This window comes from Salvelinus fontinalis, chromosome 34, assembly GCF_029448725.1.
Source record: "Salvelinus fontinalis isolate EN_2023a chromosome 34, ASM2944872v1, whole genome shotgun sequence".
In the NCBI taxonomy this organism is placed as follows: Eukaryota; Metazoa; Chordata; class Actinopteri; order Salmoniformes; family Salmonidae; genus Salvelinus; species Salvelinus fontinalis.
Window position 1 is genome coordinate 33,499,159 of NC_074698.1, and position 16,815 is coordinate 33,515,973.

The 16,815-nt window shown below is 42.1% G+C and overlaps 1 protein-coding gene across 1 annotated transcript; it reads right to left on the reverse strand.

Moving 5' to 3' along the window:
• Positions 1-3,528: 3,528 nt before the first annotated feature.
• Positions 3,529-9,571, reverse strand: LOC129833746 (transcription factor Sox-8-like). The gene is made up of 3 exons (XM_055898540.1): positions 7,371-9,571; positions 6,738-6,967; positions 3,529-6,428 (listed from the first exon to the last, which is right to left on the reverse strand). The coding sequence occupies exons 1-3, from the start codon at positions 7,784-7,786 to the stop codon at positions 5,665-5,667; spliced, it is 1,410 nt and encodes a 469-aa protein (XP_055754515.1). The 5' UTR covers positions 7,787-9,571; the 3' UTR covers positions 3,529-5,664.
• Between the last annotated feature and the right edge of the window lie 7,244 nt (positions 9,572-16,815).

Sequence of the window (16,815 nt, forward strand, 5' to 3'; positions counted from 1 at the left end):
GCTTTGAAGCAGGAAGGAAGGAAAGGCACTTCTCCCAACCAAGTCCCTCTTCTATCAGGAAGATTTTGTGCATCAAGTGGGTTCCGGTCAGGCAGGCAGGGCTGGTTAGTTCAATGGCAGGCAGGCAGTAACAATACTTTATGTCCACTTCATTTCCATTGCAAATCAGGCCCTGAGCTCCCTGGGTTCCCAGAATTCCCAGCAGCTCCCCGTTTCCCCGAAACAAGCAGAGTAACAGGGACTCATTAACAGCAATGAGACTATAACTCTGATAGCTATCCCTGTCCTAACAATACAACCCAAACCTGGGTTCTGATGGTATTTCTTTCAGAATTTGATTGAGCCTGCTGGAGTGCATTTTTTTAACTATTCCTGTTATTTTGGACTTCATATTTTGCATTTGAATATTGATTGATATTGATATTGATTGATATTGATATTGTACTCCAATGTTGAAGAGAGTTAGCAAGCAAGCGTAAACCTGTACCCTGTGCATGCAACCAATACATTTTGATTGGATTTATTCCACTGATTCCATTGCACGAGTGAAGCTGAAGTATTTGTAAGAAAACAAATACTGTTTGAACCCAGTTTGCTAACAATGGGATTTGGTGAGGTGGTTGTGGCTTTGTGATGTGCCTGGGTTCATCCAGTGTTCCGTAATGGGATGTGTCCCAGACCACGTCTTTCCAACAGTCAACAATGGCTGTGACAGGTGGAATGTACATCAGACCTTGGCCCCTGCTCTACACACAAAGCCCCCGACAGAACTAACCCTGTCTAGATCTGGTGTTCACTGACCAAATACTCCGATGGCGTGCGCCTGCGTGCATGCGAGCGTACGTGTGAGCATGCATATGTGTGTCTGTCATTCTGTGTGTCAGTGCGTGTGCATGTTCTGAATTGTTCCCATTAATATGAATACAAATGGAACATGAATCCCATGGCTGTACTGGTCCAGTGACTTGTCTCATGTCATTGAAAACTGCATGAAACACTTTGAAACCCATTAAGGTTGGAGATGGGAGTTTTGCTCAGGTTTGACTTGCTCTGCTTTTCCAGTCAGTGGGAATAACCCTCCACTTCAGCCTCATTGTCTACTCATTTACAGTAGAGGGCCCCCGCTTTCAAGAGGGCCCCGGCAGAAACATGGTGAAAGGACGTTCTCTCTCAAAACAGGACCCAAGCCCCCGCCCTTCTGTTCTTTCTCAAGAGTTCCTCCTGAAACTATTTGGCAAACAATGGTGAAAAAAGACAGACTTTGAAGGAGGAAAACAACAAGCCGTTCCTGAACCACCCACACCCCATCTGCTGTGGTATTATCTTGTCTCTCCTTTTTGGTATTAACATTATGTGCTGACATGATTTCCTGATTCTATGTTGTGGTGGTGGTGGTTGTTAGGGGCTACCACCGGTGGATGTTGTTTTGTTGTTTTCGGGGCATTCGTTGCGATATGAAACAGCCAAGGGAGAAATCTCAAGAAAAAAGAATCCACCCTATGTGCATCTAATTGTCCATTCACAGCCCTCTTAATGACTGGTCAGTTCCTCTGCCCTGCCATTTTCTGTCCAATTATTTATTTTCTCTCCGTCCGGATAAATGGAGACAATGAGGCCCTCCAGCGCATAATGACTCATTAAAATTCAGCAGTTCAGTGCTGGCACTTGGCTTTCTCCCTCGGACCCATTGGGGACTGCTGCTTGGTGGCATGCGTGCTAGTGCCAACTTGAACATTCTAGATTCTACCCAGTGGACTAAAGGAGCAGGCAGGCAGGCAGACAGGCAGGCAGGCAGGCAGGCAGACATTCTCGGTCTTCTTTGCCTGTAAGTTTAACTCTGTTTGAACTATTGAGGTTCTTTCTTCTTCTTTTTTACAGTGCAACTACCCACATCAGAGGTGGGAGGGGTTTCCCAGAGCTGTGTGTGTGTGCGTGTGTGTGTGTGTGTGTGTGTGTGCGTGTGTGTGTGTGTGTGTGTGTGTGTGTGTGTGTGTGTGTGTGTGTGTGTGTGTGTGTGTGTGTGTGTGTGTGTGTGTGTGTGTGTGTGTGTGTGTGTGTGTGTGTGTGTGTGTGTGTGTGTGTGTGTGTGTGTGTGTGTGTGTGTGTGTGTGTGTGTGTGTGTGTGTGTGTGTGTGTGTTAGATGTGGCCTACAGAATGGTGACAGAAATAAAGACTGATGAAACCCTAAATAGTATTTTAGCATAGTGTTTCAAGTGAAAACGAACTGATTCAAATGGAAGCCTGTAGTGAGGAAAACTAACTGATTCAAATGGAAGCCTGTAGTGAGGAAAACTAACTGATTCAAATGGAAGCCTGTAGTGAGGAAAACTAACTGATTCAAATGGAAGCCTGTAGTGAGGAAAACTAACTGATTCAAATGGAAGCCTGTAGTGAGGAAAACTAACTGATTCAAATGGAAGCCTGTAGTGAGGAAAACTAACTGATTCAAATGGAAGCCTGTAGTGAGGAAAACTAGCTGATTCAAATGGAAGCCTGTAGTGAGGAAAACTAACTGATTCAAATGGAAGCCTGTAGTGAGGAAAACTAACTGATTCAAATGGAAGCATGTAGTGAGGAAAACTAACTGATTCAAATGGAAGCCTGTAGTGAGGAAAACTAACTGATTCAAATGGAAGCCTGTAGTGAGGAAAACGAACGGATTCAAATGGAAGCCTGTAGTGAGGAAAACTAACTGATTCAAATGGAAGCCTGGAGTGAGGAAAACGAACTGATTCAAATGGAAGCCTGTAGTGAGGAAAACTAACTACAGCGACTCTGTGGCATCCTACAGACAGTTTTCACTTTTCCAGTTTTCAATAAACAGTTTACAAAAATTCCAGCTGAAGAACTGTCATTACTAATATATTCATGTTTTAGATGGGTGAGGGATATTTGTATATTTTGTTCATTACTCTGCTGTTAATACAATCCCTAAATTGAGCATGGCAGCGCAGCAGTCATGTTCTTCAGGAATTCAGCACAGAACAAAATGTGTTATGAAGATGCATTTTGAGATTGTATTAACAGTGAAATAATGAATCAAATACACAAATAGTGTAGTTCTCCTTTAATCTGTAATACATGGCTCTGTGTTCGACAACTGCTGTCTACTATACAGATGTGAGAGCAGGAGGAGGGTGGAGCTAAACAGACGGTACCTCAAGCTGCTCAATACATGCTGCTTAGAACTTTCCACAAAGCTTACTTATTCAAAGCTAACCGAGAACGTTTAACACGACCCTATTCTGTTGTCGTGGCCCTATTCTGTTGTCGTGACCCTATTCTGTTGTCGTGACCCTATTTAGCTGAATCAATCATTACTGGAGGTTGAGAAAATAAATGTCATATATCATCCTACATTTCAAGCCTAGAGCTACTTCAACCTAAACTGGTCCGAGACCTGTTTGTGCTGTCATGTCAAACAATGACAATAGGAATTGGCAAGATGGTACAGACAGATCTGGGACCAGGCTAACTTCAACCTATCACACAATAACAAATTTACATTAAAAAAAAGGCACAGTCAGTCAATGAGAAAAGTTCATTTTTATTTCTTTACAGAGAAACGGCCAGCAAATGGGTTAGCTGTGGCGTGTGGATGACCTAGTTAATATAGATGATGACATAGTTCACAGTTTAGTCATTAAAAACATACACTGCGATAATATAAAGAAAAACACTGCATTCTGTGGACATAAAGTAGAGTATGGTGGTCTGCACACAGACAAACTGAACAGACATTGAGGCTGTTACAAACGGCACCAAATTAAGATTACGTAGAGATTATTTGATTCTGTAGTGTGGATTACTGATTGTACTGTATGCTGCATGAAGTCTGTTAATAATCCAATTTGGAAATGATGATAAAGCATTAGAAGACACAAATATGTTCTGCACATTGTAAACTGGGTTACAGTGAATTGGCATCTTATGACTTCTGAGGAATTGACCCAAAACACATACATGAACGTTCTCACATGCATTCTGTCATAGTGAATAAGAAGACTCTCTGTCTTTCTTTGTAAGCTTTCAGTGGCCCTGTTTAACTCAGATAACAGTACAGTATGCTGCCCTGTTTAACTCAGATAACAGTACAGTATGCTGCCCTGTTTAACTCAGATAACAGTACAGTATGCTGCCCTGTTTAACTCAGATAACAGTACAGTATGCTGCCCTGTTTAACTCAGATAACAGTACAGTATGCTGCCCTGTTTAACTCAGATAACAGTACAGTATGCTGCTTCGTCAATCAAAACAACTGTTCTGTCCTTACTTGTTCATGCTTGGTCCCCTGGGACAACACACACACGAACACACACACACATCTGTGTGTCGTCCTGTCTGCATGAGTCCAGCTGACGCGTTACTCAGTGTGTCTGGTGTTATCTTACCCCACTTCCTTAAACCCCACATCATGACTAATCGCAATTGGTCAAGCATAGCTTCCAGGCACCTGTTGGATCAGGTGGCATTCTATTGGTCTATTGGTATCTGTTGCATCATGTGATATTCAAATAGATCTGTTCTATTGGTCCCACGTTGCTTTCCTGCAACTTGGAATGGAGACAATGTTCCTTATTGGTCATCTAGGGAATGATGATATAAAATGTAGTAATGGGTTATGGAATTTCTACTGTACTTAGATCCACCACCCACCCATTTCCATTTAATAGACATTGTGATATACCCCTACTTTGTTACTGGTGTTTAACGACTACATTGGAAATAACACGAGAAATAATGTGATGAACATAAATACATATTTAAGATATTTCTAAGATCAAAATAACAACAAAATGAACATTTAAGAATTCAAATTAACAACTGAATTAAGACTGGTCCACTGATGTAAATATCTGTGTGCATATTTAAGTTATACAGCTCGGCCTCATACTGTAGTGCACTACTTGACCAGAGCCCTATGGGCCCTGGTTAAAAGTAGTGCACTGTATAGGGAATAGGGTGCCATATGGGATTCAGTCTGTGAACAAAAAAAATCTTAATCCCAGAGCTTCATTCCAAAAGTATCTGTTTCTCCATCTGCTTCACCAAGGACTTGGGCCTAAGCGTTATTCTGTCTCTGTCGTACACAAGTCCGCGGCAGGCCTACACGCTGCTGTCTCAACAGTGCACACAACACAACAACTTGTGCAGACCTGGGTCGTGTTCATTAGGCACCAAACAGAAGAAATAAGAAAAGCTCATTTTCCATTGCAATATATCTTAAAAACATTTCCATTGTGTGCCCTAATGAACACAACCCTGAACTTGAAGAAGGAGTGGCTGTACTAGATGTGTGTGTGTGGGGGGGTCCGACTCCTCACAGAGGAATTTTGGCTCGCCTTTGATTTGATTTCTTTGTCAAAGTCAGTCTTTCTGTCTTTCCATGGTTAAGGTAAAACGAAAAAGGTTTGTATAAAATCAGCAGGCACTTCAATATTTTTTCTTCGATATGTTCAAATTGGCACGGGGATAGCCTAGCACCCTCCAATCCTCGTCCTCCAGTTCTCACATTTCCATGAGACCTGGGTTGTGTTCATTGGGCACCATACAAAGAAAAAGGGGAGGGACTTCTTGGACTTGTAGAATAGGAAATGGTCATCTTCGTTGTCTGTTGCAAAACATATTGATGAACACGTCCCTGGTGAGTAATGAACAGTCACCTAAGGTCTGGATAGGGTGGTGTACACCGGCTGGTCCCAGCTGGAGGTGGGGGGACTGTGGGTGGGGGGAATGGACAAACTGTTGAGGATGGGGCTCCCGTGGTACGCCCTTCTGGAGGAGTGAAAGTAAGGGTACTGGTACAGGCTGGAAGGGTAGCCTGAGTAGGGGTTGTAATAGTTGGAGCTCTGGAGGTCTGTATAGTCACACTGAGAACTGGAGAAGGAAGCTGCAGCTGCGGATGACGTCACGCAGGTCTGGGCTGTGTAGGAGTGGGAGTAATCTGAGTGGGAGGGGGAGCTGTGAGAGTGACTGTCGCCGCTGTAGTGGCTGGGGCTCAGCTGCTCCGTCTTGATGTGGGCCCGGTGCTGTGGGACCGCCTCGCTAGAAGTAGAGGAAGAAGCAGACATGGTGGCACTCTTGCGGCTCCAAACGGCACCGTTCGCTGTGGCGTGGCTGTATGATGTATACGAGCCGGCACCAGATGCAGGGTTTGGTCCATGGTGGCCGTGGTGGTCCACGCCTGCGCCAGCGGTGGAGGCATGGCCGTTGAGCGGTAGATACTGGTCAAACTCATGCACGTCGAAGGCCTCCATGTTGCTGATGACGTCGGTGCTGAGCTCGGAGATGTCCACGTTGCTGAAATCGATGTTCTGTCGGCCGCTGTCCAGCAGGCGCCGTCCGTCGTGCTTCATGTCCTGTTTGCCCCCGTGGTGCAGGTCCGTTTTGGGGGTGGTGGGGGGTGTGGGTGGACCGTGGGGTTGGCCTTGAGGATGGTGAAACAGAAACATGTCAGCTGTGGTGTAGACCACACTCGGGAATGGTCCAAGTGATCCAAATATAGTCGAATTTGATCACATTTAATTAATTGGTGAATTTAGAATGTCATGAAGCTTTGGGGACATTGTGTAAAATCGAAATATTATTAAGAGTTACCGCACAATTAGCTCCTAAAAAACAACAGACATTGTAAAGTATTGACTATCCTTAGCCATTTACACGTCATAAATCTAAATAGTTGACTACATAAGATGTTAATTGTGCTATTTTGACACATTCTTTCTCATCAACTCACCTGCATGTTCAGGGTGGTGGTGTCCATCGGCTAGGCCTGCCAACAATCCTGGTTCAGCCTTGTACATGTGATTCCCCAGCTCTGCACCAGAGTCGGAGTCACTCTGCCCAGGTTTCACACTCTTCCGACGCCGAGGCTGGTACTTGTAGTCGGGATGGTCTTTTTTGTGCTGCACCCGAAGTCTCTCCGCTTCCTCCACAAATGGCCGCTTCTCATTCTCTGAGAGTAAGCTATGGTAATAGTGTGAACAGAACATGTAAATGAACTATTCAGTTGGTGCATTGTAATAGCCTAATTATAAAACCCCTATATTTTTTATTAATTAGGCCTATTTAAACAGGGAAGATAATTCTGGTCATTAGGCCACAATTATCCAAAGTGGAAAAACGTACTTTCCTCCCTGTTTTTCTTTCTAAATTGTGCAAAAATGTGCATGTTTTCTATTGATGAACTGTATAGACTTCACAGAATAGTGACTGGAGTGATGACCTAATTCGTTTCTATTTAGTGACACATCTCTTTCAAATCAGATTCAGACATTTTACTGTATCAAGTATACTTGTTTTTGTTTGATAGGCCTATGTAAATTATATATTTTTTTAGTTATAAACATTTCCACTTGGTCCTACTTACCGCCATAGCTTCCCCAAAGTCTTGCTCAGTTCGGCATTGTGCAGATGAGGGTATTGGTCCGCGAGCTTTCTGCGCGCCGCTTGCGCCCACACCATGAACGCGTTCATCGGTCTTTTGACATGGGGTTTATTTTTCAGCGAGCCATTTCCCCGAACGGGCATGGGGACGAGGGACCAGTCGTATCCCTTGAGAACCTGCGACACCGCGTCACGTATGCAGGCTGGGAATCGGTCATCATCCTCGCCGTCCAGTTTCTTTCCTATACCAGCGAGGAGTGATCCGTGTCCATCTGATCCCGTTGGCGACGAGGGCGCATCCGAGTCGGAATCATCCTGCGACATGGAGCTCGTAGTCCCCGCCGGGCTACACGGTGGGTCGCTGATGGACTTGTCATGCTCTGCGGTCATTTTTAACATTTGATCAGCCTCAAAAGGATTATATCCGGTGTAAATACTCTAGTGTCGTTGATTATTATTTTTTGCGTCGCCGACTATTCAAGTGAAAATAATGAGCTAGAACAATTGCGCATTTGACGCACGCTGAACCATGGTAGGTAGACTCCTTCACAACATCAACCAAAACTCAGTTGTTTTCCCTTTATGTGTTTGTTTGTTTTTTCTTCGTCCTGTCCTGTGCTGTCAGGGGTGGTACAGTTCTGGACGCAGCAGTCTTCACAGTGAGCGCAGACTTTGGGCGATAGAGGAACTTTACTTGAAGTTTGGAGCCCTCACTCCACCTTCTGCTTCTGATTGGTTGAGCCTTATCACCATTTTCGTTTCCGATTGGTTGTGGTTTTGAATGGCAAGTCATTTGTAAAAAAATAAATAAAAAAATATATGTTTCTGTATTAATGTTTTCATGTTTTCCTACTCACCCCAGCATGCACTCGTTTAGTGCGGATCAGCCTACCTATTTCGCAATCGCAAATAACGATTGAACCGTTGTTTAATGCATGGAAAACACCTCCAATGTGACGTTGACTAAACTTTATCACAAAACATCAAAGTGTCAGAAAGAACGATTTCCAATCTTACGTCCAGTAGCATATTTACACATCAAGGAATTGAAGTTATTTATAAAGAATAGTTCTAGAATAGTCCTCCATAAACGTACTGATATGTTTTGGTATGTTAAATATTTTGGAAATACTTTACTTTTGTTCCATACTTTCTAGACTATTTCACTATTAAGTTGCATTGCATTATTCACAAATAATATGCTTTAATTCAATATCCTTATGTTGGGTAGCCTAGTAAATATGCATTTATCCTGGTCCAAAAATTACTTATTTAAGCAATATTGTGATTTCAAAAGATACTTGACATAATCCTATGAACATATTATTTGTGATCGTTCATTACCTTAGCAATTTGATTCCTAGTGGTCACGTAGATGATCCCGAATCATATAAAACAATGTTAATGTCCTCAGTGCGCTTTAAAACACGCTCATAAACACATGTGTTGTATTTATTGTCTAAAATGTCATCTAATAACATGCTGACGCTTTTGAAAGAATTGCATTTATATCCTGGATAAATAATTTTAAATATGAGTTTTAAAACATCCAATGACAAAGACAATATTTATGTCATGTTGACAAGGGGGGAATTTTAATTTAAACCATTGCATAGAAAACGTTTTGATATGAAATACAAGTTTCTAGGTATTACAAATATGTAATAATATATATCCACGTCAGGGATTTGGATTAAAGCATCACATTAACTCTCTATTCTGCACAGCCACTTCATTGTTGAAGATGAAAGTCATTCGTTTCCAGTCCTTGCGGACATTTTGACAGGGTTTATATCCGTAGATTAAGTTTTGTTTGGACAAAATAGTCACCGACAATCGAAATTCATTCACATGGGATAAGACTATCAGGCGAAAATATTGTAAAGAGGTAGGATATAAAAATGTCCAGGTAAAAAAAACATTTCGTTTATTTTTTTCGAATGGCAACAGATTTGTAATGTTATAAATTGGTCAGATATTTGTTAAAAAATTGTAGTCGGACGCTGGAATAACAATTATAATTGGCTCCACGATAGCTTGTACATTATTTAAAAATCCAAATAAAATATAAACTTTTTGAACGCGCAGGGAGTTGGCTATTCTGGGTCCCATTCTAAAAGCTATTGAGACAAACCCGTATTAATGACAGGTATGAGAACATAACCAACTCTCCACAGTCGGCTCAGCGCGGTGTCCAGTGTAGTCAGGGGTGCTCTGGGTTGTATTTCTCTAGCTGCAGCGCTCTCTTGCCCATCAGACGCCGTCGGCCAATTAGGATTCGCCTGTGGCACGGTACCACCGCAAGTCAGCGCATAGATATCTGCCCACTTTGTGCCAGGGCCATGGAATTCAATCTGAAAATGTGAAGTACAAATGAAAAGTAATTGTGAAATGAATACATTATGGTTACATAGGCCTACTAAGACACATGTTTTATTGTTGAAGGTCATTCTAATAAATAACTTGTGAGAGATCAAATCAAATTGTATTTGTCATCTTAACGTGAAATGCTTACTTACAAGCCATTAACCAACAATGCAGTTCAAGAAATAGAGTTAAGGAAATATTTACTAAATAAAATAAAAAGAAACACAATAAAATAACAATAATGAGGCCATATACAGGGGACAGGTCTGGTCCTAGTTGCCTGTAACATTGCAGTCAGTCGTAAAGGTCACACAGAGACAGCACTGTTCTGAGCTTGCCAGGTGGCAAAATAAGTTCAATGCCTATGGTGAACTTAAAAGTATTGGGGAAAACACGTTTTGAAAAGACTAAATGAAAACTTAGTCCACATGGCAATAAAAAATGAGAATACAAAAAAACAGACACATAATCAGGGTGCTCATTTCATTTACACTGTAGCAGTGACTCTCATCTCACTTTTAGTTGCCTATGATAAGACACATATATCCCTGTGAGGGGCACAGCCTGCATTTGAATTGAACACTCTTAACCATGTAAAGAACCCTCCTAACGTATCAAAACATAGACCTCTGTTAGCTTTAGACAACATAGCCACATCACTTACACGCTGCCAGCTCAGGGACACGTAGGCTACTGTAAAGCTCTTTTGTTAACATTATGATAGTAGTGACTATAACTGCAGCAAGGTTTCACAGTTGAACGAGGAAGTCCATCTCTCAAAGACAGATGTCTGTTTGTTATCCATGAGGAAAAAAACACAACTCACTACAAATGAAAATATTAACAGGCCTCTTTATGATATTGAAGGCTAGAGAGAACGAGCAGAGGAGATAAGATGAGAGATTGAATCACTGCCTTTGTTAGTGGCTTTGTGTGGCTCTGTCCCCATCTACATCTTTCATCACCGCTCTTTCCATTGAAAAGACACGGTATGTTTCAGTTGGCCGGCACTTTGTTTTATTCAACGCTCACCGTAGGTGCTTAGGGAACAGCTAGGCTAGGGGAATGGGAAGCCACCCTTTGGATATCTACGAATGGAATGGACAGACAGTCGAATGGGAATTGGATGGGCTGGGAGAGGTCTTTATCAATGTGGAATATGTTGTTGCTGTTCCTCTTCAATGCAGAATTGGATGTAAAAATGGGATGTAAAATATTGGAAATATCGCAATCATCGCTGTCTTCCATACTCTATTTGGAGGTAAGAAGAATGGGCTTGTAGATTAGGTCTCGTGTGATCTTTATGGGCGAACAAGATGAGAGTGAGGGAGTCCGAAAAAAAGAAGGGTTGGCCTTTTAAAAAAAAAGTGTGAATGAAAATGTTTTAATACTTTGTTAGTGAAATTACCATTGACCATCTGCTCCCTCAGCACTGATAAGAATCTATCTGTCTGTGTACTGTGTTTTTCATTTTAACTAGAAACTAGAATTTGCTTAACACGAGTTAAAAGGCGTAAGCTCCATCTGCTAGTATTTTCCTATTTCACACCACACAAATTATGTCATCAAATTCCAGAGGGTTTTGTCATTCTTTGAGAAATTCTTTAAGTCTGGAAGTTGCTTTTTATAAGTTTCTGGTGCTCCATGAAAGATGACTGGAGAGAGGTAGACAGAACTGAGGGTTTTCTGTCATACACAGAGCTAGTTTAAACATGCCTTTATACTGTAATGTCTGACACACACACACACACACACACACACACACACACACACACACACACACACACACACACACACACACACACACACACACACACACACACACACACACACACACACACACACACACACACACACACACACACACACACAAACACACATACACACATACACACATACACACATACACACACACGTTTTGGGACATGTGGGCCCACCACAGTAAACAGTAAGACAATACTCTCTGCAGCATATCATGGAGTTCTGTGAATGACTGAATGAACAAGGAGCATTGAGATTTTCATTCTCAGTGGTTTCTCATGGGTCCCTGGGACCCTGCATTTGCATAAGATTGGATTCTCTTGAATTTTGAAGTGTAATCAGATGAGTGTAATCAAACTGCCCATTCCCTAAAGAAAATACAGACTTACTTTTAACAAAAAAAAAATGTAAGCAATCTGTGCACCTTTGTTGAATACTGTAAATTGATTTGGGACATTTTGGATTAAATAGATTTTTAATTTGATATTGATGGTCTCTGATTGCACACTTTCTGACTGACTGTCACGATCGACCATGGGAGAGAGAGAGGACCAAGGCGCAGCATGTAAAAAATACATCTTCTCTTTATTTAGGAGAAAACGAACGAAGCAAAACAACAAATAGACGACCGTGAAGCTATAACCGAACAAAATGCAAACATGCAACCTAGACTCAGACACAGACCTAAACAATGACCCGACAAAAACCTGATGCCTATGGCCGCCTAAAATATGGCTCCCAATCAGAGACAAATGAAAGACATCTGTCTCTAATTGAGAACCACTCAGGCAACCATAGACATACCTAGAACATTCACTCAACCATAGACATACCTAGAAACACTCACTAAACACAAACCCATACTCTAAACCCAACACCCCCTTTTCCATATAACCCCCCAAAACGAGACAAAACACAAACATTCCCCATGTCACACCCTGACCTAACTAAAATAATAAAGAAAACAAAGAATACTAAGGCCAGGGCGTGACACTGACTCAGCATAACAAGCTACATATCAGAGCAAGCAACGTATTCCAGAAGCCATGTACAGTACCAGTCAAAGGTATGGAGTGTGCAAAGCTGTCACCAAGGCTACTTTGAAAAATGTTGAATAAAAAATATATTTTGATTTGTTTAACACTTTTTTGGTTACTACATGATTCCATATGTGTTATTTTATAGTTTTGATGTCTTCACTATTGTTCTACAATGTAGAAATGAGTAAAACTAAAGAAAAACCCTTGAATGAGTAGGTGTGTCCAAACTTTTGACAGGTACTGTATCCGAGGAAGGGAAAGTAAAAGGCCAAGGCAGGACACAGTGGAAGAGCCAGGATGGCCAACGACAGTCTGCTCTCATTAAGAACAGTAGAGAACCCAAACAGAGTTGGCTCTGGTGGGTCACATTGTGTTGGGAGAAGGTTCAAAGACATGTTATTGATAACAATAAAAAGTTTCTCTGTGCAGTGTTGATAAATGGAGGTGAAAGTCCTAGAGCCAGAGCAGGTGAGTATAGCTGTATACTGACTAGAGTGGTTGAGGTAATCCTGTAAGTATAGCTGTATACTGACTAGAGTGGTTGAGGTAATCCTGTTGTCCTGTTGAGTATAGCTGTATACTGACTAGAGTGGTTGAGGTAATCCTGTTGAGTATAGCTGTATACTGACTAGAGTGGTTGAGGTAATCCTGTTGTCCTGTAAGTATAGCTGTATACTGACTAGAGTGGTTGAGGTAATCCTGTTGTCCTATAAGTATAGCTGTATACTGACTAGAGTGGTTGAGGTAATCCTGTAAGTGTAGCTGTATACTGACTAGAGTGGTTGAGGTAATCCTGCTGTCCTCTAAGTATAGCTGTATACTGACTAGAGTGGTTGAGGTAATCCTGCTGTCCTCTAAGTATAGCTGTATACTGACTAGAGTGGTTGAGGTATCCCTGCTGTCCTGTAAGTATAGCTGTATACTGACTAGAGTGTTTCCCCCACTAATGGTTAAGGTTAGGATCAGGGGAGGGGAAGCTGATCCTAGATCTGTACCTGGGGAAAATGTATCTCCGTAGCAAGGGATGCCAGTAGAGCCAACAGAACAGAATATAGCTCAATGTCTTGCTCAGCAAAATTACTACAACTTGGAGACTTCAGACTTCAGCTCACAATCATAGTGAGGAAGTAAGTATCGACCACTCAGAGAGACAGCAAGGAGGGCAGAACCGTAACATTGACTGACAGCTGGGTTAATACTCTGCCAAGCGGAGGGCGGGAGCGGGACTGGCCTGTGGTGGTTTCGTAGGGGTCTGGGGTCAGGAGAGGGAAACAGAGAAAAACAGAAGAGACTAGGGGAACAGAGGAGAAGAGGGAAGAGAGTAGAGTTTGGCGGCTAAAAATGTCTCCAGCGCTTGTCTTTCGCCGGTCCCTGTGTTGTTGTGGGGATTTGGAATAGTTTTTGTGAGAGAGAGAGAGAGAGAGAGAGAGAGAGAGAGAGAGAGAGAGAGAGAGAGAGAGAGAGAGAGAGAGAGAGAGAGAGAGGGAGAGGGAGAGGGAGAGGGAGAGGGGGAGGAAGAGAAGACAGAAAGGAAGAGAGAGATGGAAAGGAAGAGTAGGGGGGGACGTGCGTGAACCCTAAGTGTCCTGTGGAGGGAAGGAAGGTTTGAATGTTCTGCTTTTGGAGACATCTCAAAGGATCTCTGCTTTGGTGTTAAGATTTTCACACTGAGACAGAGCCTCATGCAACACGGCTTCTTCTTCTGCTCTATCCCAACACTCCCAAGCTCTGGTCAGCCAATACCCCACGCCATGTCAATAATACTCTACCGCTCAAGTAATGCACATACAAAATGAAATGACAGAATCACCCACGGGAAAGCTATATCTTTTAGTCTGCCTCTGTTTCTAATACACTTAAAGCACGTCTCTTTGCTTGGAACAATTTATTTAAAGTAGATATATGAATTGGCGCAGGCTTCCCGCTTGGCAGAACTATATATTATATATGAATTGGCGCAGGCTTCCTGCTTGGCAGAACTATATATTATATGAACAACGCTGGCTGAGAAGTCATGTATAGGAGCCTTGACAGGACCATCAACAGGTGTGTTATGTTCCTTCTATTTTATTTTATACACAGGGGTATTTCAGGAGTACTACTGGTTTTTCTGATCTACACGATAGAACCCACCTGGTCCATATCAGTCCCTGATTAGAGTGGAAGAATGGAAAAAAGTACTGGAACTGGCTTCGTGGTCCAGATTTTAATTTGAGGTTCAAACAGGTTGTTCAATATTTTACAAGAGAGACCTGTTCTGAAGATGAGAAAAGGGGCTTGTGGAAATTAGACAGTAAAGTAACCAAGACCCTATTATGTAAAATAACCCTTAAACATGGTTCCCTCATTCAAAATGCAGAGCCAACTGTGAGGTTATAACCCCAAAACCCACAATAAAAAGGGTGATTGTCAACCTCAGTGAATCTAAAAAGGCTTTCATTTCAGCTTCAGCTGTATATGATGGTAAAACCTTTCTGAAAGCATTCAGGTATAATGCATTGTTAGTTGTTATAAGCATGTAAGAGTGTCTGCTAAATGACTCAAATGTAAATGTACCCCCCCTAAAAAATAAATAATAATAATAATAATATGTAAATGCAATAAGCCCTTATTAAGTATTACAAATCAACTTAATTATTTTATGTCTTTATGTGGTTGTTTTTCCACAGGCTCTAAATGGCAAAAACACTTTTAAAATTTTGTGGTCATTTTGTGCTCATTTTGAGCTAATTTTCTGGTCATTTTCAAACCTCTTGAAACTACTCATATAAAAAATTTGAACTGAGAAAATATGACGCAAAAACAAGTTTTATTTATTATTTTGGAATACAAATGAACAATGTTCTGTTAGTCAGTGTTTCCCCTTGTTGGACCGACAGCGGTGGCGGGGTCTCTTCTTAGTTGAACCACTTGGGGTCAATAACCCTGGAGCACTTTGAGTATCTTTACAGCTGTCTGTCTCCCTCTCAGCTCCTCTCTCCTTGTGTTCATCTCCATGGAGATCTAATGAGGCCAATATCTAAGGAAAGAAAATAACTAAGTCTCATTAGGAAAACAAAGACATATTTTCATTCATGTTCCCAGGTAAAATTAATGTATAAAATGGTGGTGTTTTCTTAGGTCTTTATAGTGAGATATAAGTAATATGTCAGATAGGCGCCATGTTTAACTACAATGGGTAAATGTCACTTTATTAACCTATTATAATGTTGTTCCTAGAGTCTTTCTCAGACCCCCCAATACCCCTCATCTGTCCTTCACATCACTGTATCTGTAGTAGTCCTCTGACACTGATCATGAGCAGCAGGCCCATGTCCTACAACCAACAGCAGAGAGCCAGAGACAGACAGCCTGCAGCCTCTATCCTCCTCTCTTCTGCCCCAGTGATCACTTCCACCATCATCTTCCACACAAACTCCCTCACTCCCTCTCTCTCCCTACTCCTGAACTCAGCTACTTGGGAGGGAAGTGTTCTGAGGCTGGCTATAGAATCACCGGTTGTCTGGTGAAAAGCACTAGCATCTCTGTATTTCTGGGCAATACTGTTTCTGGTGGCCTTGTCTGAGCAAAACTGGCCAATAGGACAGGAGCCTTTCTCCTGTTTCTGTGACCTGGACAGAATGCTAGTGTGTCAAAGGGTCTTACCCCCAATCCATCTCCTTAATATGTGCCAAGCTGAGAGGCATTGGGTCACACTTATTGAGTCCTTGGTATAACTCGACCAGGGATCAACCAACCGACCTTCTAATCTCAGAATGGACACTAACTATAAACCCACTGAGTTGGTTAGTGTTGTTTGTAGCACCCAACCTTCTAATCTCACAGTGGACACTCTAACCATAAATCCACTGAGCTGGTTAGTGTTGTTTGTAGCACCCAACCCTCTAATCTCACAGTGGACACTCTAACCATAAACCCACTGAGTTGGTTAGTGTTGTTTGTAGCACCCAACCTTCTAATCTCACAGTGGACACTCTAACCATAAACCCACTGAGTTGGTTAGTGTTGTTTGTAGCACCCAACCTTCTAATCTCACAGTGGACACTCTAACCACAAACCCACTGAGTTGGTTAGTGTTGTTTATAGCACCCAACCTTCTAATCTCACAGTGGACACTCTAACTATAAACCCACTGAGTTGGTTAGTGTTGTTTATAGCACCCAACCTTCTAATCTCACAGTGGACACTCTAACCATAAACCCACTGAGTTGGTTAGTGTTGTTTGTAGCACCCAACCTTCTAATCTCACAGTGGATAAGA